Source organism: Hipposideros armiger, unplaced genomic scaffold (assembly GCF_001890085.2).
Source record: "Hipposideros armiger isolate ML-2016 unplaced genomic scaffold, ASM189008v1 scaffold_4, whole genome shotgun sequence".
Lineage (NCBI taxonomy): Eukaryota > Metazoa > Chordata > Mammalia > Chiroptera > Hipposideridae > Hipposideros > Hipposideros armiger.
In genome coordinates, this window is record NW_017731354.1 from 5,186,026 (window position 1) to 5,212,292 (window position 26,267).

The following is a 26,267-nucleotide window of genomic DNA, read 5'->3' on the forward strand; positions in this document are numbered from 1 at the left end:
TCCGGGGGGCAGGGGGGGCGGGGGGCGCCGAGGCCAGCAGCTGGGAGTGGCTTCCCGTCAGCAGGTTCCTGACAATGTGGACAGTACCTCCTTTGGAGGGGCAGCGCCGCGGGCTTGCGCTCTGCTCTCGCTCTGACACTTGCTTGCGTCCTGCAGCTCCAGCACCCGAGCGCCGAAGTCCGCGAGTGCGCCTGCGCGGGGTTGGCCCGGCTGGTGCAGCAGCAGCCGGCGCTCCCGGGCCTGGCGCGCCGGGACGCAGTGCGCCGTCTCGGGCCGCTGCTGCTCGACCCCAGCCTGGCGGTGAGGGAGACCGCGGCCGGCGCGCTGAGGTGAGCAGGGTCGGGGGTCCAGGGCGCTGCGTCGGGTCCGGGAGGCACTGCGTCCGGTCCGCGCCTTCTGCGTGCCAACGCGCCGTCGGTTGTCATGTTTTATCCTCAGTGCGTTTGTCCCCTAGGCAGTGCGGGAGCGCCAAGAACTGCCCAGGGCCTCCCATCTGCAGAGGGGGCATTTGAACTCAGGGCGCCACACTCCAGAGACCCTCAGACCCACTGAACACACGCATTCCATGGGTCCGCCTGGCAGCTTCACACGCAGCAGCCTCCTGCACATGGTCCTCTCTCCAAGAACCCTCTATGGAGTCCTGAGGTTCAGGGGACTCTTCCAGCATATGTGCCAGGTCTCCTCGGTGCAGGGGAGTTTGAGCAGGCAGGACACTGAGTAAGACAGCAAAGATCCCATGCTGATGAGAACAGACAGGAACCTAGTAAACAGGACAAATAGATGACGTTAGCTAGGGAGACACGCTATGGAGAAAACCAAGAGGGAGATGAGGTGGGCGAGCCGGTACTTTAAATTGGACATCTCTAGATGACATTTGCGAACCGAAAGCTGACCAATGAGAGAGCCAGATACGGAAAAGCAGAAAGCATTGCTGACTGGGGACAGCAACAACAAAGACACGAGACCGCGGGCGGGTGGGTAGGGAGGTGGTGGTCCTTGGCCCGGTAAGGACCAAGGTGAGTGTGGCTGAGGAGGTAGGGAGGGGGGTATTATGGGAGACGAGGCTGGAGAGATGGAGAAGGACTTGGCGGCGGTGCAGGGCTCAGGGACCTATTCTCAGCAGGAGTGACATGATCTCATTTACCTCTCAAAATGCCACTCTGGTGGCTGTGCAGAGAATGGACTGTAGAGGGGGCAAGCGCAGAAGTTAATATTTGTGGTTCTCATAGCTGTCTCTGTATGTACTATATGTTTCATTCATTGACTTAGCAAGTCAGGGTTGCTTCAGGGGATGCCATTCTCAGTAGCCTCGCCCTTGCCGCCCTTGACGCCGGGATTCCAAGAAAAGGTCCCTTCACATAAGATTAGGCTGCGATTTATTCACACTAAATGGGGAAAGTCTTCTCCCCTCTCCCTTCCCTACAGGCACGTACCTGTGTCCTGTCTCAGACTGAGTTGTTACGTGACTAAGTCATTTGTTTACATCGTGTACAACAAGGAGCAGAACAGGTGGGCACCGATGGGTCGCTTCTGCAGCATCGTATCAAAATAATAAGCAATGTCATCTGGGAAACCTTAAGTATGGTTAGATACAGAAATGAATTTGAGAGCTTACTAGTGTTTTGTGACATGTGATCTGAAAGTAACACGTTTTAAACTTCTTGTGTAGAAATCTCAGTGCTTGTGGAGGTTTTGAAGTTTGTGATGACATGGTGACTAAGGATATCATGACTCCTCTGGTCGCTCTTCTAAAAGAGGTATGCGGTTTATAAAGTATCCTGATGGTTTTTATTTTTTTTAATGTAGCTTTTAGTATCCAAACTTAGATTTTATTTATTTATTTATTTATTTTGTTAGTACTTTGGTGTTAATTATTTTGTCTTCCCTCAAAACATCTTATGGAAATTTTATTTTTCTGGAAACACTGATCTCTCATCGTTGATGCCAGTCTCCACTACCTTTTTTATATTCTAGTTGGAAAAGATCTTCCTAAAACTATAGACTGACTCCTGTAGACTTTAAACTTCACACAATAAAAATAATTAGTATTAGCGATTGCTTGTTTGTGTGCCAGGTGCTGTTTTGTGTCATGTATTGTTAAATCCTTACAGGAGTCCTATTTGGCATCTGTAAGCTGAAGCACAGGAATTAGGAATTTGCCTTGAAGATGACGTTAAGTTCCCAAATTTAATGTGCCAGCTTTATTGCATGATGTAGTTGCGGGACTAAGGATTCTCCCCGGCGTGCCTCACTGTTCTGTATTGATGTGTCATTTTCACTGCATGAAGGTCATATAAGAATATTCCAGTTTTGATAAGAGGCATCAGCCTTGTTCCCTTTAAAGCAGTATTTCTACTAGGGGTGATTTGCCCCGGAGGGGGCATTTGGCAATGTCTGGAGCCATCGTGTTTGATTGTCACACCTTGCGGGTAGGGGTTGCTACTGAACGTAGTGGGTAGAGGCCAAGGATGCTGCTAAACACTCTACGGTGCACACAACAGCCTCCCACCACAAAGAATCATCCGGTCCAAAATGTCAACAGTACCGAGATGAGAAGCCCTGTTAGGGGTTGCTGTGGATTACACTGGAGGGGCAGTGCTGCAGAGTGGTTCGGAGCACCAGGCGTGGAGGCGGAATGCCCAGCTTCACCATATAGTAAGCTGCACCTTCAGCAAGCTTCTGTACCTGTCTCCTGTTTGTAGCAGGAGGCTGGGGATAATAGTTCATCTCCTTCATAGGTTTGTGGTAAGAATTAAATGACTTAATGTACTCGTATGTAAAGTGCTTAGAATAGGGCCTTGCTCGTAGAAGGTTCCATGTAGATGTTAGCTCTTACTTACCTTTCTTTGCATTGTTTACTATCTTTATCACATTAGAAAAAATGCTTTGTGTTGATTTTACATTTTCATTTCAAATGTGAAATGCTTTATATCCAGTTTGTACAGTGACTTGTGAACCTTTCTTGCCTGTATTTCTTGCCAAACGGGAACAGCGTTGTGGAAACTGGACTGCTTCTGGGAATTTGATGGGCTTGTTAACCACTATAATTTCTGATGTTTATTTTTTTGTGATTCTTCACTATCATTAGCCTTTTTGTTTAATTATTCTTTTGGACCAGGGTGCTAATCATGCTGTTTGGTTGCAGTGTTGCGCTGGGCTGGATTCAAATGAGATGTCTCCACAGGAAAAAAAAGATCAGAACAGAAATTCTATTGAGAACATAGCCAATGAGGCCATGAATGTGCTGTGGAATATATGGTAAGATGCTTTCCAGGCACAGCCTGCGCCATACTGCTACTCAGGCTGCGGCTCTTTCTGTTAAACCGCAGATGAATTTCTGTTCTTGGTGGGCCTGGAAACCTGTGATGTTAGTGCTTGCTTGGTAGGAGGTAATGTCAAGTGATCTAAGATCAGCCCTCTTCCCGGCTTCCCTTCTCATCTCATCGCTACATCTTTTTCTGCTTCACATCCCTTCTCTCTAGTCACTGCTACTGACAGTAATGAGAAGGTATCACGGTCATTGGCACGTACTGCGCACCCATTCCCACCGCCCACGTACCTTAAGCCACAGTTGCCTTAAAGCCAGCCAGTGTAACAGCTGCCTTGGTCTGGCATCGGGCATGAGACAGGGACCGCAGGCCATGGCTGGTCCTCCACCCTGGCGTAGCCGTTTGACAGGGAAGAGCTCCTTTGGCCCAGTCGGGGGAGGCCATGCTCTGTTCCGTGACTGTGGCCTGGTGGGGTGGAGTGGACTTGTGGTTAGGAATGGCGATGTCTAGAAATACAATCTGGAGTTGTTTTTTTCCTACCCCGTTTTATGTTTCACATTTCTAGCAAGATTCTGTCATCGTTCCTTCTAATCAGCAGCAATTATAGCTTCTGACCTAAAAGCACAGCTATTTCTTAGAGTACAAGCTCAAACTGGATCTGAAAAGCTGCCTACGTTACCATCCAAACTTGCCTATGATCTCATTTTAAACGAGTGGATTGTTCCACCGGGGAAATGGGAGACGTCAGATTTGGGGAAATGGCATTTGAGCAAGCTGGTGGCTGCTGTTTTTCTGTGCACCAGATAACTTGAACTTACATAAATTGTTGAACTTGGAAATTTTCTAAAAATTTGTTTGGAAAGAGCCTGGAAAAGTGCTCCACAGCGATCTCTTCCCTAATGCCTGTGAGCCCTACCTATACCATTTCCAATTATCAGAGCTCTTAGCATTTTTGTTTTGTAATTTATATTTTAAATTATATTTACATATGCATATATTTTAAATGATCTTAACACTTGAATGTCTTACCTTCCTGACTGCACCCGATGTTACTGTGGGCTTCCTGATGGTAGGCTCATAGCAGTGTTACAGTAGCTAGCTATCTAGAAATAGTTTAGATAAAGGATACGTGGAAACAGTTTATCTTTAGGTAAAGGATTGAATTTAATAATTTAGCTCTGTTAGCTATTAGTGTGTCGTGTATGTATGTAGTGTGTGTGGAGGAACGCTTTTGTCTAGAATAAAAATTCTAGACAAAATTCTAGGATAAAAATTATTGTAATTAGCTCTGCTTACCCTATATTTCGTGTGCATGCTTATTATTAATAGTGATAACATTAATAACATTAATTCTGATTCTTTTATTAAAAGGTAGTGTCATTTCAAAAATATTTATCATAGTAATTTCTCTGTTGCAGACTGCAAATTCTGCCTGTTGAAATTATAATAGCAGTCTTGAAGGAATGAATAAAATTTAATCTTTCTTTAAAATTTGTGCCTTTTGTGTGATAAGTGTAGCGGCCTTTTATCCTCACTTTAACTTATCATTACTGGGGTACAGTGGAAAAAGCAGTAGGCTGGACCCAGGGAACCACCACTAACAAAATGTTTGACCTTTAGACAGATCACTTCATTTTGGGGGGCCTGGGTTTCTTCATCTATGAAATGAAGAGATGAAGTAAATGATTTCTAAGATCTCTTCCAGCTCTAACCTCTTATAAGGAAACTGGGTGCAGGTAAAGAGCTGGGCTAAAAGATTCTACTGTGATACAAAAATAAAAACACAGATAGCCAGTTGTGTTCATGTACGTTGAATATAAATGGGCATTGGTTTCTTCATCTATAAAAATGGTGGGTATTTGACTCCACTTCTTTGGTTCTTTTTTTTTTTAAGATTTTTATTGGGGAATTGGGGGGATAGGAACAGTGCTGGGGAATTGGGGAGAGGGGAACAGACAAGTTGCTGTCATTTTGTTCTTTAGTCTAGTTGTGGAGGATGTTGCTTCACTAGCCCAAGTTGGCACCATCATTGCGCTCTTCCCGGGCGAGGCAGATCAGTCACTGGCTTCTGGACGGCCGCTCACTGCGGCTGCTGGCCGCTCACGCTGGCTGCTGGCTACACACAGTAGCCCATGGCAACCCACTGCCACAGGGGCTGCAGCCTACGCCGTCACCAGCGACTCATGGCAGCCCAGCTCCAGGTTGAGCTGTTGTTCAGCATCTTAGCTATGGAGGGCAGTGTCACTGGCCCTCATATGTGGGATCCGAACCGGGGCCCTCTGGTGTCCCAAGCCAGTTCTTAACCATCGCGCCACTCGGCCGGCCCTCTTTGGTTCTTTTATAAAGCCTAATTTATTTTTTCATGTATGTCTGTGGTTGATTTCTTAATGTTAACATGTGAATAGTAAAACTTTTTGTCCCCCTTCAATTTAGTGAATGCAGTAGTAGAGCAGTATCTATATTCAACAAAGAAGGATGTTTGGAGATTGTATTAAAGTATTTAAGTAAGTTTCCCACCAATGTTGACCTGGCTATTTCAGTAGGTAAGTGAAGAAAAGGTGATGCTATATTAAGTATGTGTGGTCTTATTCAAAAATCTTTATTCAGACATAGCATGTTTATTCTACAGGAGTGATTTTTTTTTCTCATTGTATATAAATGCATAGCTGAATTCTGTTCTGAATCTTTTAGACTCTGTCATTAATACTTGCACAGTTTTCCTGCTCTTCACTCAGAAAGGGAGGAAGGTAGTGATGTGAACATAAGGCTTCTTCTCAGAAGGCTTTGCTAATTCTTGAGCTTTCGTCTCCCGTTTCCTGAGAAATCGTAACCCACAGTTATTATACCAGGCTTCCGGGCTGGTTAACTGGCACCTAGACTCATTTAAAGGTCTTGTACCATCTCTCTTACTTTGAGCAGAAAGCTGATAACCTGGGCCTTTTTTGAGAGGGGAACATCAGTGAAAGTTCAGGTAGGCCTGTTTCCCTTCTGTGAGACAAGGAAAGGCTGGCAGCTTCAGCTTCTGCACATGCGGTTAGAGAGCCTGGGGTCCTCACTCCGCAGGGGCAGGAGGCAGACACTGGAGGGTGGGTGGCTCAACAGAACTTTGGGGTAGAGTGGAGGAATAATGGGTGAAAAGCTTTTCTTTTCTACCTATCAGAATGGCAGGCATCCGCTGTCCCTTCATTTATGCATTCCTCCTTACTTGAACTCATTACTGTAGTAGTCCCCTTCCTGAAGTGTATTCCCCTTACTGATGCTTCTCTTGGCAATAATGGGTACTTTTAAAACAACAGAATAGGAAAAAAAAAAAGTGGAATAAATACTACTGGGAAAAATACAAAAATTAGTTTCTCAAAATGGAATCTTTGGCAGAGGGGATATTCGTGAGTAAATGTGGATTTCTGTAAACAGTTAAACTAGGAAATTAGTAGGTGACTTTTCGTCTCAGAGGACAGTTTTTATTACAATAAGAATTTCAGGAAAGTTAGTTCATAGCTTTTAAAAGAAAAATTTCACTTCTATCTTTTTGCCTTTATAGTCAGAGATTTTTTTTTTTTTAGTTTTTTTCTCTAATGAACTTTTAAAAAATGGATCAGAATAATTTTGAATTGTATAATAGTTTTTGTTCTGCATTTAGCTAGGTTCATGAGTTTTTAAATAAATGTCACATTACTTTTGAAAATCAAGCAAGGCTTGCATATAGTTAAGTGGGCTTCTGAGATTCCATCCTATCTATTAATATAGCTTTCTTCGAACTTGTATTGTCTTTATGGCAGCAGGCATAACTTATTGTGGCTTTTGGCCAAAGTGAATTTAATTAGTCTCTTAATGAGAAAAATATTACATTTGGATATATGTATATGAACATACATGCATATATATGGATTTGTATACACATGGATTTTGGGAACCAAACTAGATCATGTATTTTGACTAATTTGGATGGGTGTGATTTTTAGACCTGGAAAGAAATGGATTTGTATGGAATATAGTACCTCAAAGAAAACACATGAGGGCTTGCTTCCTCTTTTAAACTGCTTCAGAGATCTCTTCTGTCAAAACGTTTCATGCAATCCCAGAAGTTTCGATACTTTCAGTTAATTATTTTTAATGTGCAAGTTGTAATCCATTGTCTTGTTTTAATGTAGGGGAGGAGTTAAATGGATCATATGTCTATTAATATTTTACCCATCTCTTAATTTGTTCATATTCTTATGTAAAATCCTTTTGTTCTTAAAGAAATGTTGCTTCATCAGAAATAACCGCAACTTTTAAGGTCATGATGAATGTAAAGGAAGCCAGACTGTCCCCAAACCCAGGGCTTGTTCTTGACAACAGAGCTTCTCTAAGAGTCTTGGCCGTGGGACTGGTGTTTGGTCCACAGGCTGTTTGCTGCTGGCCCATGACGAATAATTGAGAAGAAGCCTTTATTGATGTTCCTAGTAACTCCACATTGTCATGACATTTAAAAACCTCTTCAATTGTATTTTATAAAAGTCTAATTCTAATTTCTAATTGGAAATTAAGAAAAAGAAAAGAAAGGAAGGTCTTTTACAGCATGGATAGTTTGAGAACCCTCATTTGCATGTGCCATCGTATATACTGCATATATATATATACAGTATCCTACGAAAGCTACCTGGGTCCAAAGAAGTTGTAAACAGATGCAAATGTTTTTTGATGAATAATGTTGGTTTCAGTTATCCTAGCAGAAGTCATCATTTCTAAGTATTTCATTTTTGTCTTTATAGCATATTGTTTGCAGACTGTGACCGAAGATAACGTAGAGCTGCTGAAATCTTTCAGTGCCCCAGCACTGCACGTGCTAGAATCAGTGATGCTTTCTCCTGGCAGTTCCATGGAATATGTTCTGTTAAAGACATTGGTGGCAGGTAAAGTTTAGCCATTTGTGTGCTTTTTTAGTAACTTGCAGTGAGTAGAGCTAGGGGCCAACATCCCATTTTTCCACCAATCAGGGCCTTTTGTGCTTATGTCTGTTCTAAAAATTGTGATAAGTGGGGACCCTGAATTCAAGCGGTTGTGCGTAGTTGGGAAGCCTTCTAGAATAGGTTTGTTTTTAATTTAACAAACTACTGTTGTCTGGTAAAGAAATGCGATTGTCAGGATGCCCCAATTAACCAGTGACCTCAGAAATTCACTGGGCATCCGAGACACGACCACTCACTTCTCTAAGATCTCCGCCGACTCTTTTCTCCCCAGAATTTCTAAATACAAAAATAAGAAATCACGTGACCATCTGTTGAGCAGTTGGTAATTTATACAGTTTCTGTGTATATTTTCCTCTTGCCCTTTGGCCTGGCAGAGGTAATGTATCTTGAGAGGTGGGTTTTTTTTTTTAGTGGTAAAATACATGTAACATAAAGTTTACCATCTAATCACTTCTGAGTGTACACTCAGTAGTGTTACGTTTATTCACACTGTTGTGCAACCAGTCTCCAGAATTCTTTTCATCTTGCAAAACTGAAATTGTGTGCACGTTCAGCAACTCCCCATTTCCTCCTCTTTCCGGCCCTCCACCATTCTACTTTCTGGCGACTCTAGGTGCCTCATGTAAATGGAATCATATAGTGGTGGTTTTTCATGTGTGTGTGTGCGACTGGCTTTGAAATTTCACTCAGCATAATGTCCTCAAAGATCATCCATGTTGTAGCACGTGTCAGAGTTTCCTTCCTTTTTAAGGCTGAGTAATATTCCACTGTGTGGCTACACCACATTTGGTTGATCCATTCATCCGTGGGTGGGCACTTGGGTTGCTTCCGCCGTTTGGCTATGGAGTAATGCCTCTGTGAATGTGGGTGTACAAAATACCTGTTTGAGGCCCTGCTTTCAATTCTCTTGGTATATATACCCAGGAAGCATTTTTATTTTAACAGTCACTTTTATCCACTCAATGGTACCTCCTAATACATTTTGATAAGCAAAAAAACAAGAACCTGCAGTCCGGTTTGTCCGTGAGACTTTGGAATTTTAGTACATTCCATTCCACTCTTGGAATATAAGAAGCTGCTTCGGAGAGCAGCTCAGGTTAAGATGAAAGAAAGCGAGGCAACTTCATTTTCGTTTTCAGAGAAACTGGATCAGTGCTGTCTTGATCTGTTGTTATGTGGCCTTGTGTGCCAGTGAAGGGAGGTGATTGTGAAGGACTGTAATACAGAGCGCTGCTTCTGTGCAGAGCTTTTTGGCATTTAATAAAAACTGAACAAAGGCAGGAGGCAGGGGATCGTGGTTTTTTGAAATTATACCTGAGCCTAAAGAACCGGTCTTGTTTCTGGAAACTGTATATAATAAAAGATTTCACAGGCGATTCCTTTGTCCTTATGCTCATTTTTCCCCCCAGGCACAGTTTGGAATCTAAAAGACATTATTCCATGCAAGAGTCAGGCAGAAATCATAAATGCCATACTAAAGATCTTATCTGAGGTTTTGGAAGTGGATGCTGGTGAAACGGTTATTCAAATGAAGGAGGCCGAAACGCAAAGGTTAAAAACCACTGCAGAGACTGAGGAAATATTAGCGAATGCTAATGGTCATGATTTGATCGAAGATGATGAAATGGAAGAAATGCCTTATAAGAGAAAAGCCAGGAGGAAAACTTTCACTTCGGATTTACTTCCAGTAAGTCAGGTCACACTTTCAAACATGGATTAATTAATACTGCTATTTCCTTTCAATAGGTTTCCTGAGCTTTGTAGAAAAAAATGTTACAGCAAAATTAATTATAAAGTGAATTTCAATAAAAATCAGTCATCTTTTCCCATTAACTCTCATAACATTAGAAATCTATTCCCAAAGGGGGGAAAAAGAGTCTCCTGTCTAAAAAGAAACTTTTATATACAAATGATTCAAACATGGGCTAGACCAAACTTTTGCAACACTTTTGCAACATGCGGTCATCTTCCTAGCTTTTTGGTTTCCCCACTTTATTTACACACTGCCTTCCAGACTGTCTTCAAACCAAAGGGATTTTTACGTTGCTTGGATTGTCCCTTGCATCCTTGTCTCTCTTATTTTAGTATTTAGCCTTACCAAAGTAGCAAGCCACGCTTCCACTAACCCACGACTGCTGTGCAGAGGAGGTTTGGTGATCGTGAGCCAGGGATGGGTTATAGTTTTTGCAGACTGGGTGCTCGTGGCATGCTCATGCCAGTGGATGTGACGTTGGGGTGAGGGTGAGCAATCTTGGGTGCAGGAGACATCGCAGCTGAGTCAATGGAGTGGAGCTGCACTTGGGGAAACGCCTCCCCACAGAGGAGAGCAAGTGGTCAGGAAACCAGGCGGGACTGGGGGTGGGGCTTTATGCTGTGCTCCTGCTGTGTGCCCAGCACCCGTGCCACATGCTCTGATTAAGACTTATTTCTTGCATTTGGAGACCTTTTCCATCTTGGGAGGAATAGTACATAATTATAATTTATTATAATGCCTGTGGTAAGAACTGTGGAAAGGCTGTGCAGATGTCTAAGGGAAGGCACACCTGACTTGGCGCTGATGGGAGAGGGAAGGAAAAGGTTTTTTGGACAGAACACCTGAGCTGTTTTAAAGGTGGGCAGGAGGCAGCATGGTGAAAGCCAGTTAGTGTTGTTAGGGGGCTGGAGCAGGAAGACCAGTCAGGAGGCTGCTGACGTCATTCGGAAGACAGATGATGAACTGGAAGAATGCTGCTTTCACAGCTTCAGACGTGGCCTGTCCTTAGTCCTAGAAAATGAACTGAAACTAAGAATTGTCTTACGTCAGCGTCTTAGAGGTTTGATAAGTTTATGCCCAATAAGAATTCTTTAAATGGAATATACTTGAAAACAAATATGTCAGTAGACTACTTTCTTGCATTCACGGAGCCTCGTAAAGCGCAAATTGCTGGTGTTTTAAGGGAATCAAAATGTTGTAGTTAGAACGACTTTGCCAACCCTGGTGAATAGCTGTTAGGCACAGCGTTGTGAGACGTGCTGGGCCGACTACAAAAAGGCCAGACTGCCCTTGAGTTGCTTTCAAATCATAAAGTGGCATAAAAATCGTAGCACACCCCCTTTTGATGCAGGCGGCACGTATCTGAACCCCAAATTTACTCCTTGTCCCACTTGTGCACCCGAGTCAGTTGAGTAGAATTTAACAATCAGCAAAGCATGACAAAAACAGCTGTGCACCTTGTCCTCCCCGAAGGGTGTTTGTAAAAAGCCCTAGCAGCATCTCTCCTGCTGTCACAGGAAGGGCAGGCTCTAGACCTGGGGTGTACGGGGCTTCACACCCACATGTGCGGCGTCAGGATGCCGCAGATCAGGGCTGGAGCTCGTGCGGTGACCCGCGTTGCGCTGACTTTCTCCTGATTGGTGCGCCGAGTTTTACCCAGAATTCCTATCAGCAGAACTGGAAACTACAGGTGGGCTGTCAAGGAACTCTAAAGTGTCTGAACCCCTTTGCTGGGAGCGGAGGGACGGCCTCCTGAGTGGTTTCCCCACCTCCAGACTTGCCACCAAGGAGCAAAGAAAGCAAGGGGGGCCTGAGATCCCCGTCTCCCAAGATGAAGTGCCCCTGGTTAAAAAGGAGGGCTGTGCAACTGTCCTTTAGAGATTTGCTTCTCTAAGTGTTATTTAAAAATAGATTTGGGTGCTTATAAAATGCAGTGTTGTCTCATAACAAAAGCTTGCTTTTCGGAGTCTAGTAACATAACTGAATAGACAGGATGGTTGACACGCTGGTGCCAGGCGTCGTGCTGCTGTGTGCCTGGGATACACATTCATAGTCAGCTCCCAGTGGCTTGTGCAGGGATCCTTTAGAATCAAAACCTTTAATCGCTTCATTTAACTTAAGGAGCTAGAATCGCAAATATGTAAAAAAAAAAAAGGACCAACCCCAAGTTGCTGTTTTAACGTGCAAAAGTAGAGTACTCCCTGCCTGGCTTCCATAGTTGTCTGTTATTGAATCAGGGTCTATTTTATGTCATCTGTTTCCCCGCCCACTCTCCCCTCCTACTGAATATTTTGAAGCAAATCTCAGGTGTCTGAGCAGGAGAGTTATATGAAAAGGTGGCAGTTCTTTTCGGAGTGCTTCAAAGCCAGGTCTTCATGTGTTTTATGTGGAGAAGAGCCCAGTAACAGCTTGTCTTACTTATACATGTTTATTTAGTTGGATATTATGCACAGCAAATAGGATTAATTTTTATATTCATTCTTTCCAGCAATAAAAGGAATAAAAACAGAGGGATTCCTAAGCTACATCTATTAAATTAGCAACTTGCCTTTTTTTTTTTTTTAAGAACATGGTTAAAAGAAAAAAAGGAACATGGTTTGGAATTACAGTTAAATTGTTCCACAAGGAAGTTGCTGGCGGATTATAAATGAGTATAAACATTGTGGAAAGGAAAATAGTAGTCTGTCACAGGTCTATAGTTGTGTTTTTAACCTTGACCTAGTAAATGTGAGGAAATAAAATATCCAAGGAATCTGAAATAGTCCACACTAGTGAAATGCTTAATAAATCGTAGTGCATCCATCATTCAGACAATAAAATATACATTATTTAGCTTTAACAATATTTAAAATTACATATTTTAGCTTTTACAATAAAATACACATTATATAGCTTTTAATGTAAAACATGCATTATTTTGGAATATCAGCGTAGCTATTTCACTTTTCATAGGCGACTTGAGAATTAAGGTCATGTAAATTTATACAGCCCATGTTACAAAAGTTAATTGATTAGTTAAGTTCATGGTATTTACTTCCAGAGGGAGGAAAAAAGAAATTCCCCTTTTTCTTCAGTGTTAAGGAAATGCTCCATCGCAGTCTTCAGAGAAAGTCAGGAAACAAGCCTTTCCTTTCGCCCCTCCGCCACGCTCTATTGGCCGTGTAAGGGTTTGTTAGTAGTTCCTGTTAGCGCATCTTTTCCAGGAAGACACCTAAGCACCTGAAAGCAGGTTGGTCGGGTATAGGTGCCTGCGGTCTGAAACGAACTCTCGTTTTAATCTTAGTATGCTGACTACGTCTCAACACTTTAGGTTAAGTTTCAGGGTGAATTCAGTTCAGAATTCCTGACTCTTTATCTGTTCTCTCCAGCGACCTAAGCAGCCCTCCCAGAACAGCCGTGCAGGTAGATGGAAACCCAGTTAATGGCGGCATCTCCCCGGTGCCAGGAGGAGTCATGATGCTCGTTTGTGCTGCCAGCCCTTTTGTCTTGTCTTTTAACCACCCCACCCCTGCATGATCTATCCCAAATGCAAAGACCACCCAGCAGACTTTCACAGGAAATTCCCGAGGAACCCTTTTCCTTAACATCGGGTGTTGGTTGGTTGATTTTTTTATTTTGTTTTATTTTATTTTTTAAGCCCACTGACAAGGAACTGCGAGAGGCCATAGCATTGCTGACCGCTCAGCAGACCGCTCTGGAAGTTATCGTCAACATGTGCTATAGCGAAGGTTTGTTACCAGCTCCCACTCATTCTCCCCCTGGACTGAGGAGGCAGCTCCCACGAGGATTCTCTTAACTCTTCCAGTTACGTGTGATTTGCACTCTACCCAGATCCCTCCGATGACGAATGGGAAGAGCTTTCTAGCAGTGATGAAAGTGATGCGTTTATGGAGAATTCCCTCAGTGAGGGCAGCGGCCAGCTGCTGTCTCCCCTCTGCCTCTCCCATGAGATTCACAGCGCTCTCACCAACTACCTCATCCCGAAGAAGGTAACCGTTTGCAGCCTGGGCCCATTACGGAGCATGGGAAAGGCTTAAGAAAGCTACTCATTCTGAATACAAAAGAAGTAAGCTCACCCTGTAGGGAATGGGTAAGATCTGGGAAACCAAACAGAATGAACAAGACTGGAAGTGGGCTGGCAGGTATGTTTAACAAGCCTTACCGTTTCCCTTAGAAGTGTGATACGCTGGGGTTTTATAAAGGGATCACGTGTGAAATGATTCTACTCTTTAACCTTTGCTTTACTGACTTTTTTAAATCTAGATTTTTGAGAAAACTGCCTTTCCCAACAGCATTGCAGTTGACATATGTTCTAAGAGCCCCACTTGGAAACCTTTGATTAGAAAGTAAGAACTCCTCTATTTCCGAAACCGTTTGTCATGTTGTTGTTATATGAAATAGTGGGCCATTCAGTGGAAGATGCTGACTGCACCCCAGACCAAGCCTTCTATTCCTGTGTATATTCCCTAGAGAAACGTGTGCCCACATGCTCTAAGACCTGAGAATGTACAGAGCAGTGTGGTTCGCAGTTGCCCCGGCCTTGAAACATCCTCGCTGTCTATCAGTGGCAGAATGGATAACTACACTTGGCACAATCTTAGAGGAGAATGCATACAGCAATAAAAAGACTCTGAACTAGAGCTACTCACAGCATGGATGAAACAGCATTGAGCAGGAAGGCAAGGCACAAAAGAATACACACTGTGATTCAGTTTTCACAAAGTTCAAAAACAGATAAAACTAAACTATTTGTTTAGAGATGCATACATAGGTGGTAAACCTATAAAGAAAAGCAAGGAAATGTCTATCATCAAAGCCTGGTTAGTGGTGACCTTTAGGGGTCAGGGAGGTGGGACGTGAGAGCACTAGCAGCATCCATTTCTTACCTGGATGCATGGTGTTCGCTTTATACACTATTTGTTACACTCTGTACATGCACTGAAGCGCTTTACTGTGGGCACGTCCTATTTCCCAGTGAAAACTAACGTTGTAGATGCTGCCACGCATCCAAGTTTTTCCGAAGCAGACTCCCTATGAGTCACAAATGAGCTGTGCCTCAGAGGGCTTGAGAAATCAGGCAGTTCGATTGGGGGTTAGCAGTTCCCCTTCGGATTCTCGGCTCACTGCCACCGACCCCCCACTTACAGAGAGTCCTGGCAGAGCCCGAAGCTTAGGTGAGACGTTAACCCTGGGTGGTGCTGGGTCACTGGCAGAGCAGCAGACCGCACTCTCTCCCTTCCTTCCAGAATGTGCACTGTCCAGTGCAGAGCCCTCGTGTGTCTGCAGAGCCTGGTGTCCCTCCTGGATGTGGAGCCTCTGGGCGGAGCGCCCGCCCTCCAGGCCCTGGCACAGCACCTGTCACAGCTGCTCTTCTCTCAGCCAGGTAAATATCTAGGCCCCATTGTGCAAGACTGCTCGGCTGGAACAGAGGTTTGAAGGGGCAGGAACGTGGACTTTGTGGTTATGTGTTGTTTGTCATCCAAACCTTTCCAACACGGACAGTCGTGGACTTAACAGCTGCCAGTGGTACAGAGTCAGAACACAGTGTGCAGGCAGGTCTCTGGGTTATAGCTTCTTTCTTATTAAAATTGTTTCCATCTAGTTATGTCAGGCCAATTAAGGCTGAATCACAAGTATCAAATATTAGGCCTCATTGACACATTTGGGTAATTCTCTGCTCTTCATGTTTCTTCTTCCGCATAAAGCCATTGGGTTTCATTTGATTGGGTAACTCACACATGTGGCACAGCATTCGAAGTTACTAGAGGGTGTAAAAGGGGACAGCGCCCTCCTTTTTCTCACGCCACCCAGTTCCTCTCCCAGAGCTGGTCACTGTTACCAGCTTCTTGGATATGCTTCCAGGGACATTCTCAACGTAAAAGTACGTGTGTGTGTTTTCAAGGCAAATGGTAGACTGCCACACACACGATTCTGCACCTTTTTCTAATTCATACCTTTATTCAGAGGCCTTTGCCTAGTAAGAGCTGAATGTCCGGTTTGTAGGTCTCTGGTACGGATTGGTTTCATTTGTAGACAAAAACCAAGGCAGATAACATTGGAAGTTAGCTATTCCTTTTAAGTGACCTCCCTGGATAAGGTGTAATGCTCACTCTTTTAACAGATTTTCATAGTCGTAGAAGAGTAGGGTCTCATTTAACTTGGTCACTCTAAGCTGCAGGAGCTCAAACCAAACAGAGACTGACAGAGGAAAAAGTAGTGGTATTTTATGTAGTAAAGGAAAATTCCCCACATTACTCTACCCAACAAGCATGTGTATGAATGTGCTGCTCTCTCTTAACTCCTCACTTTCAGAATGTTTTTAGGGATGTTTTGAGGGTAACCTGGAAGATACATAGTATTTCCTTTCTACACTAACTTTAGACTCTACCCGCCAAATAAGATCTAACTGCACTATGTCACAGCCAGTGTGTTATTCCTGTTTTTCATTGTAAACTGTTTAACACTTTCCCTTCTCAGGTACAACATTAAGTTAAAACTCTTAAAAGATCATAATATGGTCACTTTCAACTAAATACCCGTTTCTGTATAAACATCCGTTTAAAGAGTTGGTCCCAGTTTTTTAGACATCTATTGTTCTCTCTTATCAAGTTCATGAGAGATGGTGGATGTTTTAGATTCTAGATTAATTTTTAAAAATTAAGCAAATGTTTAGCAACCCATATATAGTTACGTTCTGTCTCTACTCACCTTGTAACATTCATCAGTTAACCAATGTAATTTTCCAGCGACCTCAGGCTGTGCATTCTTTAGCTGGTGTGATCACGTGAAAGTCATGCCCCGCCAGTGCCAGGCCCTTCCCCTTACCAGCCGGGACTGGGCAAGCTCTAAAGTACAGAGGTGGCTGGTCATTGTGAACTGGCCAGATGATGACTAGCTTTGTAGTTCTCTCTCAGCCCTATAAACCCAGAAGAGAGAGATCTGGATGGTTTGGGCAGGAGACAGGATAACTGACTTTTGCTGGCCTTGTGGCTCTCATCAGCAGGCAGAATTTGCCACCCACCCATCTCATGGGCTCCCTGCAGGGAGCAGAGCCAAATAAGGGAGTCCATAGCCAGACCTCCAGGTCAGCAGGACCTACCCAAGCCTCTTGCTGCTCCGAAGCCCTGCCTAACCCGAGGGACCCCTGTCTGCACTACTTGCCATCTCTTGCCTCTGGGCCGTATCTCAGTAGGAGTCCGATCAAGGTACCCCAGGCCCCATCCCCAACCAGCAGGAAGAGTCTATTTCACTTGAAACATTCTGTGCGTCTGCTACACAGAAAACACTTAGGTATGTCTCTACCAGTGCGGCCGGCTGGCTGTTCAGGGTTACTAACGCTCACACATGCATTAGCTGGAGAGGTCACAGGAAACCATACCAAGCTGAGCCTTGGACAAATAATGGAAGCTTTCTGAATTGTGAGGACATAAAATTAAATACTCTGATTTGTAAATAAATTTCAATTTCATGGCTGTTCTTGACATAACCGTTTCTTAGGATGAAAATTTTGATAAAGGATAATTGCTTATATTGAAAGATGATATTCTAACAGTCCTTTGAAACATTTGGTATTTATTAGATAATGTAATCCTGTGGGTTCTGTATGGATATTGTGAACTGTTGGAGAATTCTGCAGGGACAGTGGGGCTAAATTTCTCTGCTTATTTGTGTTACCATGTTTGAGAGTTAAATGTATGAGGATCAAATGGCTTATTTTAATTTTAATGATAAAATACAGTTCTAAATAGTTACATTATGTTTGTGGCTGACATCAGAGATAAAAGGAGGAGTTTTTAGTAGAATCTGGTCTTTGCATTCAAAGCACTAATATCTGTGTCTCCTTTATTAAAAAAAATATTGATCTTCAAAACATCAAGAAATTTTTAGCAATGATGTATTTTTGAATTGGGTCAGTCTATGATTTGTTCCATTACGTGGGTTCTAACATCATTGAGGATTCCCTCTTTGCTCAGATTTGGGGAATTATATAGCTCTTTTTCATTATAATGATGGTAGCACACATCCTGGATATGTTCCAGTCCATATCAGAACATTGAAAGTCAGTCTGAAAAGTTCACCTAAATGCAATTTGCTGCTTGATTACTTGTGGGTTGATTATTACCTACATTTGAGCATGCTACAAATTCCTAGATACCGTACAAACTTGTTGAAGGGAAAGACGTTTTGAATCACCTCTTTTGTTTAACTTCTCTTGACATTTACTTAATTTCTTTGAAAATACCATGTGTATTGACCTTTTACTGAGAATATGTCAGAAAGGCAGGGTGGTTTGAAATTCCTTTCCCACATTTGGATAAATGGCCAGAAATGTGAATTAAAGAAAAATTGCTCAAATGTTTTTCTAAATTTAGGGAAAGTGTTAACTACACATAATGTAAAACTGTAGTAGAATTTAGATTAGGGTTTTGAATCTAAGGTAAGGATTATTTTCCAGAGATTGGAGGACAGCAAAAAATGGATTCTGAGATGTGTTCTAGTTTGTATTGAGTTAGTTCTTCATAACATGGCTTGTTTTGTGTGCAATTCATGAATTTCTAGGGCTACACTGACAACTTTAATCAAGAATAATACCGTATTTCCCCATGTATAAGACACACCCTTTTTTGAAAAATTTGGGGTCTAAAAACTGGGTACATATTATACAGTGGTTGTAGATTTTTTACTTGCACTTCCCGCAAGTGATGAGGAGTTGTATGAATTTTATGATGAATAAAACTTGAGTTCAATAACTTTATGTAATACATTTTTTTCGAGTTTCGGGCCCCAAAATTAAGGTGCGTCTTATACATGGGAGCGTCTTATACATGGGGAAATGCGGTATATAACTTACATTTCAGAGCCAGTGTGGTGACTTCTTAAAGTTTCACAGTAACAACCTTATGCCGATTTTGAGTGCCTGTTAGGTATGAGGTTTTGTGAACTAGGCATTATTATCCCGGCGTCCTAGTGAGGGAGTGGAGGTTTGGAAAGGACAAGGAGCTTCTTCAAGGCCATTCATCCTTTTAGTGCGCATTTATTGAACACTTACTGTATGCTGTCCACTGCTGTAGGTCCGAGGGATGCAGGCGTGAACAAGGTAGGCACAGGCGCTGTGCTCCTGGGGCTTGCCTTCTTGTGTGAATAAAGGTTTAGGGTCATTTCGGCCGTGGAGAAAGAGCCGAATGGTGTGAGGTGCGGTGCATTAGGCAGGGTAGTGTGGGAAGCGACCGTTTGAACAGAGACCAAAATGAAGTGAGCGGTCACATGATGTCATTGGCAGGATCCCATCCCACGTCTCTGATCCTAAAGCTTTCCCGGTGTCCATTCTGTGATGCTTACAGGAAACCCCTCCTTCCATACATGATACATACCTGAATATGGCAGAACCCCAAAATACAGTAATGCATTTTGTGCAGGATCAAGTGTGTGCAGAGGCTGCCTCACTCTCATACAGGCAGCCTGAAAAGGGGGGCATTGGGATCTTTATCGGGGCCCCAGGTACCACAGGGCAGAGAGCCAAGGTATCTGTTGCTGCATAACAAATCACCCTGAAACTTTATGGCTTAAAACAACAATAATCAGGTGCCAGTTCTCCTGGTTTCTGTAGGTCAGGAACTTAGGGTGCAGTGGAGATGGTGTGTCTCTACTCCACCATGTTTAGGCCAGTGGTTCTCAACCAGGGGCAGTTTTGCCCCCAGGGGACACCTGGCAGTGTCTGGAGACACTTTTTGGGCTGCTGCTGGTACCTATCGGGTAGAGGCCAGGGATGCTGCCACACATCCTGTAGTGCACAGGGGACCCCATACACAGCTCAGAGAAGGACCCATTCCAGAATGTCAGTGGTGCTGAGGTTGTGAAGCCCTAGCCTAGGGCCTCTGCTGGAAAATTAGAGCCGGAATCTTCTGGAGTATTGTTCACTCACATGCCTGTCAGCCAGAACCCACAAGTGACCTCTTCCTTGTAACGTGGTGGCTGGGTCCCGAGGGCAGGAGTACGAAGGAGAAGCGCACACACGGGAGTCAGTGGAAGTCGTATTGCCGTTTACGCCCTAGCCTGTCACTTACGTTCTGTTGGTTGAAGAAGTCACAGAGTCCCACCCAGATTTCAGGGGAGCAGAAATAGACTCCACGTCTTTATGGGAGGTGCCAAGGTTCTGGCAGATCATGCTGAATTGGAAATACCGTTCTGGCTCTTTGGGGAAAATAGAATCTACCACAGCAAGTCAGTCCGTTTCCCTTCCCACCAAAAGGTTAGGGAGCCAACTCGCCTGTGTTAATTAGCATCCTTGTTCATTGCTGTTGTTGGGTCAGTGACAACCATCGAGGCCTTCTGGCCTGGCCCAGCACACAAGCGACAGATCTTGGCTGGGTGGTGGTTTGGGTTGGTGAGGAAGCACTCTGATTGGGGACATGACCACCCTGGTCTGCTCAGCATCACGATGCTGATCTTTGAGAAGCTGAATTCAGTCTACAGAAGCCAGCTCAGGTTTATCGTGTGCCAAAGTGGGGGGTCAAGTGAAAATCCAGTGTCTAGAAGTCAAGGACTGTCTATAGAGCCCCCTTGGTCAAGACTATTTCAATTGTAGTCGTGTTTCAAACTCAAGTACACGGCTCATGGGGGGCTGTTGTTTACCAGAAGTTTTGTCTTCAATCTCAAAAGTGCTTTTATTATAATAGCACGTATTTGTATTTAACATGCTTTTGTTTTTATTCTGTTTCTTTGTCTCCACGATGACTTGTCGTGGAAAGATTGATATTTCACTTTTGTGTTTTAGATTTTGCTAAGCATGTTGACTTTCTAGAAGCCATAAGTGGTGCCTTGAGGGCCCTTTTGCAAACAATGGCCTCCAAGAACATTTCTCAGGTAAGTTCAACTTTCAAGCGTGCGCTGCTGACCCTCCACGGTGATCCACCTCTGTCTGTGATAGCTGCCTTCTCACTTTCATTTTGTACTTTTTATTAAGGAAATGTTCAGACATTCCTAAAAGCAAAGGCAATAGTATCTTATTATTAATAAAGATAAGAGTTTAACGAACCTGCAGCGTGAACCATCGCCGAGTGTCAACAAGTTGTCAACATCTTGTCACTCTGGTGTCATTTCTCTCTCCTACATTTTTGCGTTTGCTTCCTGGAGTGGTTTAAAGCAAAGCACATATTTCACCCACAAATATTTTATTACATGTTTCATTATGTCTGTGACAGAAAATGAACTTTAAAAAACTTAATACCATTACCCCAAGCTTCTAAATTAACAGCCATTTCTTAATTATCGTTTGACAGGCAGCCTGACTTCAGTTTTTCCTGATTGCCTTAAAATGTCTTTTTGAATTGGTTTGTTCAAATCAGAATCTAAGTAAGATCCACACATTGCTTTTGGTTGATATTTTGGTCTCTTAAATATTTTTTTAACAGCTTTATTGAGATTTAATTTATACACTATATAGTTCACCCATTTAAAGTGTATAGTTCAGTGGTTTTTAATATAGTCCCAGATTCTTAAACCTCTCACTCTATGACCTCCCCTGCCCTCCCCCGCTTTTCCATAAAGTTTATTCATTGGAGAAACTGTCATTTGTCCTGTAGAGTTTTCCCCGTTTGCCGATTTCTCTGGGTTATCACAGTGGCCTTGCTTAAAACATGTGTCTCTATCGCCCCTATTTCCTGGAAACTGGCAGCCAGGTTGAGAGCTTTAATTAGACTCAGGATCAGATTTTTGGGGGACAAGAATAATTCATAGTGCTGTATATATTTTCTACTTTTATATCACAAATTATATAATGTGATGTAATAGTGATGCTAAGATTAATCAGTGTGTTCACTTACTGGTCATAGTGACCAGAGTCACGGTGGTCAGACCCATGAGTTATTAGGAGTAGCAAAGTGGAGATATCCTAACTTTGTCATTCCTTTTACATTTCTTAGCTGTGATTCTTCCACAAATAAAAACTTTCTGTCTCTTGAATCATTCGGTAATTTTGAACTAAAGTTCCTACCAAAAAAGTTAGAATAAGTGTATGATTCACCCCTCCACCCTGTTTCCAGAATAATGAGTTGGTGCTCTAGCAGTCTCTAAAAGTGACCAGTGAAGTTTTTGTTTGTTTGTTTGTTTTTTTAAGTATCATTGTGAACTCATGGGTTTTTACATATTTGTATTTCATTCCATTATAGTCATTGTTTTTGATGCAAAAATTGTGTCATCTTTAGACAGTAGGAGTCTCTTCACATTGGCTCCTGTCTCTCTTTGACATGAACCCAATAGTTTTTTACAGCCTTTTACGTAACTTTCTATTCTATAATTGTATCTTTTTTGTGCTGGAAGTTTTACTTCTTAGTGACATTAAACTTATCATTTGCTTATACTACAGATTGTATTTATAGTTTCAAAAAAGCAATGCCATCATTATTACTGACAATAATACTACTGAATGCAGTGCAAGATTTCATTGTAATTCTTCTCGTCTTCAGGAAAAATCCCTCCAGGACTATATATAGTCGGCTTAACTCAGTTTTAAAGTTGCTTGAAAAACTTCTTGTTATAAAGCTTGCTGCAGCTGTTTCAGCTTTTCTTTTTTAAGAGTTGTTTTTGTTTGCTTTAATTTTTATTTTTTAATTACACAAAATATTTATACAGTTTTAGAGTTAAAACTGAAACAAGGTTTGTTCAGAGAAAATATGGTATACACATACAGTGGAATATTATTCAGCTTTAAAAACGAATGAAATTCTCATAAGTGCTACAATACAGATGAAACTTGAAGACATTGTGCCAAGTGAAATACACCAGACACAAAAGGATAAATATTGTGTGATTCCACTTCAGTGGTCGTGCCTTCCTCCATACCTCTACAGCAGAGTTTAATGGGGCTGTCTGGTGTTTTACTGTTAAATATAGTACATGCCGTTGGCTTCTAATATATACTCTTTACCTAAAAAACTTTTTTGAGGTATATTTGAGAGTTTTTTCCAAGAACATAACTTTTGACTCTTAGTTTCTATGAAATGGGAATGGTTGTAATGCCTGGTCTGCTGTATGGCTATTGGGAGAATCAGAAAACACTATGCTGTAGGGTTTATAGGAATAGAAAGTGTTTCTATTGATTTTCCATGGTGCCCTCGGCAGTCATTTATGGGGTCAGTCTGATGTTTAAAAGAAATGACTCGAAGCTCAGGCTCAGTTAATGGTGAATTATTCACATCTATTAAGGTTGTAAATTCTCAGGTGGGCTGTGTATTGGGCACGAGCATAGAATTTTAGGGCCGGAAGGACCCTGGCTCTCTAAGGCTTTACAAGGAGCGGAAACCAAAAGCTGGATTTGCTAAGTGCCAGCACCCAGCCTGGAGCACAGCCGCCTTGCTTCCCTGTCTGCTGCTTTCCCTCGTAGGTTCGTGCACATCAGGCAACTTACACTCGGGTGTCATACTGGTAATCACGCAACACACTTCTCTCACACCAGCCCTGTCCTAGCTACGAAGAATTCCACAGTTTGTGGAAGTTTTTTCATTAGAGTACTTTCTGAGAAACCTGTGCATATTTGTTGTTACCTTTAGATTTGGCAGGAGCAATGCAAGTGATTCAGAAACGAGCTTGGGCATTTAGAACTGCTCAGTATTTTTATGTACAATAACAAGCAGCATGTAGTGAGTGCTTCACATGCATTATTTAGTCCTCGTAGCAACTCTGTGTGATGATGATTGTCCCCGAGTCACTGATGGGGAAATGGAAGATTCAGTGGGGCTCAGTAACGGGACTGCATTGCCAGGTGGTGAGGATGGAGCTGGGATTCGAACCCAGGACGTCAGACTCCAGACCCCAAGCCCTTCGTCTCCACACTGCACGGCTCCTCACAGGCACTCCCTCGCGATGCCTGTGTCCACGTGGGTTCATGTTAGCTTAAAATGAACCATATCACTGCATGTGTAATTTAATGAATTTTGCAGTCTTTAATAATTTACCATCACACATACATCTCAGAGTGAGTTCTTACCTGGCATCGATTCAGCCAATTTTTCTTAAAGCTACATGATCCTATTTTACATTTTCGAAGCATCTCTTATGATCGATGTTGAAAAGAAATTAGAATCTCTTTGGGCTGTGCACGTCTGAATGAAGGCCTCCTTCAAATGAAACTAATTGGAACTGAAGCCCCCTTTGCAGACCGACAGGATAGATTGAATAATGACAGTGACACGGGCAGGCGTCATCTTAGTGCAAAATGACCAGTGGTATTTGGGAGTTCCTAGAAATATGTGATAACTTCTTAGCTAAGGTCTGTCTCTCTTAAAGCCGTGCAGCCTATAGCAGAGATTCCTGTCGGTCCTGTTTCACGTGCAGATGGCTGAGTGTAACACGGGTCATGCTCTCTTCTCTTTCACAGTGCCTGAGCCCTGATCAGCTGGTGACGCTGTGCAGAGCAGGCATCCACAGCAGTAACGTCGGGGTGAGAGTAAACGTTGTCAGTATTTTAGGGATCACTGGCAGCGTCCTCGCCAAAGAAGATGGTACACTTGAAACTCTGAAGGTAAAACAACCTGCTTCCCACCTGAAATGTTAAGTAATTCCAGATGGGGAAGAGCCACACTTGGTGTGTGGGGTTTTTAAAACGTCTGTGGACATCGTGAGAAGTAATCAGACTGCGAAGTTAATTCCTGAGGCATAATATTAAAATACACCCTTTGGCTTGATCTCACCGCATGAATGAGATAGGGGCTTGAAAAACAGAGTCACATTTTCTCATTTAAATTCACTCCAGAGATACTTTTTCACAAATAAACTTGTCTTCGATGAAAGGCCAAGTTCAAAATCGACGATGCCTCCGCCATGGCCGATGCACAAAATGTGTGCATGTTATATTCTCCTCCTGAAGAAGAAACACGCCACCCGTTTCCTTAGCACATCAGGCTACTGCATGCTTTCCAGAATCCCACACAGTTCATTCTGACCCCACTCCATAAGCCGCTGGCAGCACTCTGTCTCAGCCCAGTGGCACGGGAACTGTACTGCTAGAGGTACAGTGTCACCAGTTAACTCAGAGGACAGTAATGGCAAAATTGCTCTTCATCCTGCTAGTAAGTGCTGGAGCGTGAATTACTGACTAATGGGGGCCGACTGAGTGGCTCAGTTGGTTAAGAGCTCGCTCAAGAGTTTGAGCTCTGAGCAACAGCAGTTCGATTCCCAGCCTGCACTGAGCAGCCGCTGAGCTACCAACAGGTGGCAGGATGGCTCAACTTAAAAAAAAAAAGAAGAGACTGACTAATGGGAAATAAACCAGTTATTATAAAGTACTTCTTAGCTGCTAAGAACTTTACAATGATAACTGATAGTTTTAAGAACCTTATTTTGCAAAGATGATACATGCACATAGCGAAACATTTAGGAAAGTGGAAAAGAATGGATAGTGAAGACTCATTTCCACACCTAAACCCCAGTCCCCCAGTTTGATTCTGAGAGGCAGCCACCCTTACCCATTCCTCCTGCATCAGTCTGGGGGGGTTTGATATGTAGACACATGAGTAAGTGAGTGTGGTCCTGTGCCTGTGGGTGTGTGCACGTGTACAGATGGGTGTGTGTGTATAACCACTTCCCCACCCTTTAACACTAATTGCCAAGGTCTGCTTTAGGAACAGCAAGTTTTTCTTGGGCATAAAATAATTTAACATTTAAACATGTTTTTATTTATTCCATTTCAAGCATGAAGAAAAGTACAATGAATTTTGTATATCCACCAAGCATATTTAGCAATTATTAGTATTCCATCATATGTACTCATGCAGTTTCTTTGCTGGGTATTTTGCGCCTGTTGATTCAGTATGCATGTCCTAAAATGGGCAATTCCATATTTAACCACCATTATCATACCTTACACATACAACAGTCACTTCTCAATATGTCTGCTACCTGGTCCATATTCAAATTTCTCTAGTTCCCAAAATATCTATTTACAGATAGTGTGCTTAAACCAGGATTGGAGTGAAGTCTGCATGTTATGTGTGGGTTTAGGGTCTTCTGGCCTGTCTCTGTATTTCCTGCAAACTAGAAGGGAGCTCTAAAGGCTAGATTAGATTCAGAGTCAGATTAATCTTTTTTTTTTTTAAAGATTTTTATTGGGGAATTGGGGGGGATGGGAACAGTGCTAGGGAATTGGGGAAGGGGAACGGACAAGTTGCTGTCATTTTGTTCTTCAGTCTAGTTGTGGAGGACTTACTTCACTGGCCCAAGTTGGCACCATCATTGCGCTCTTCCCGGGCGAGGCAGATCAGTCACCGGCTTCTGGACGGCCGCTCACTGCGGCTGCTG

At 42.9% G+C, this 26,267-nt stretch overlaps 1 protein-coding gene across 2 annotated transcripts in view; it reads left to right on the forward strand.

Moving 5' to 3' along the window:
• Positions 1-26,267, forward strand: part of HEATR3 (HEAT repeat containing 3) — a 30,739-nt gene that overhangs the window by 393 nt on the left and 4,079 nt on the right. Inside the window, exons 2-13 of one of the 2 annotated variants that reach the window (XM_019643472.1) lie at positions 157-329; positions 1,670-1,757; positions 3,146-3,258; positions 5,703-5,812; positions 8,024-8,164; positions 9,631-9,908; positions 13,612-13,702; positions 13,806-13,963; positions 14,238-14,320; positions 15,221-15,357; positions 20,749-20,837; positions 24,349-24,492. In XM_019643472.1, the coding sequence (XP_019499017.1) occupies positions 157-329; positions 1,670-1,757; positions 3,146-3,258; positions 5,703-5,812; positions 8,024-8,164; positions 9,631-9,908; positions 13,612-13,702; positions 13,806-13,963; positions 14,238-14,320; positions 15,221-15,357; positions 20,749-20,837; positions 24,349-24,492 (1,605 nt within the window). The remainder of the gene's footprint in view (positions 1-156; positions 330-1,669; positions 1,758-3,145; positions 3,259-5,702; positions 5,813-8,023; positions 8,165-9,630; positions 9,909-13,611; positions 13,703-13,805; positions 13,964-14,237; positions 14,321-15,220; positions 15,358-20,748; positions 20,838-24,348; positions 24,493-26,267) is intronic. The other variant, XM_019643476.1, reaches the window with a different exon arrangement.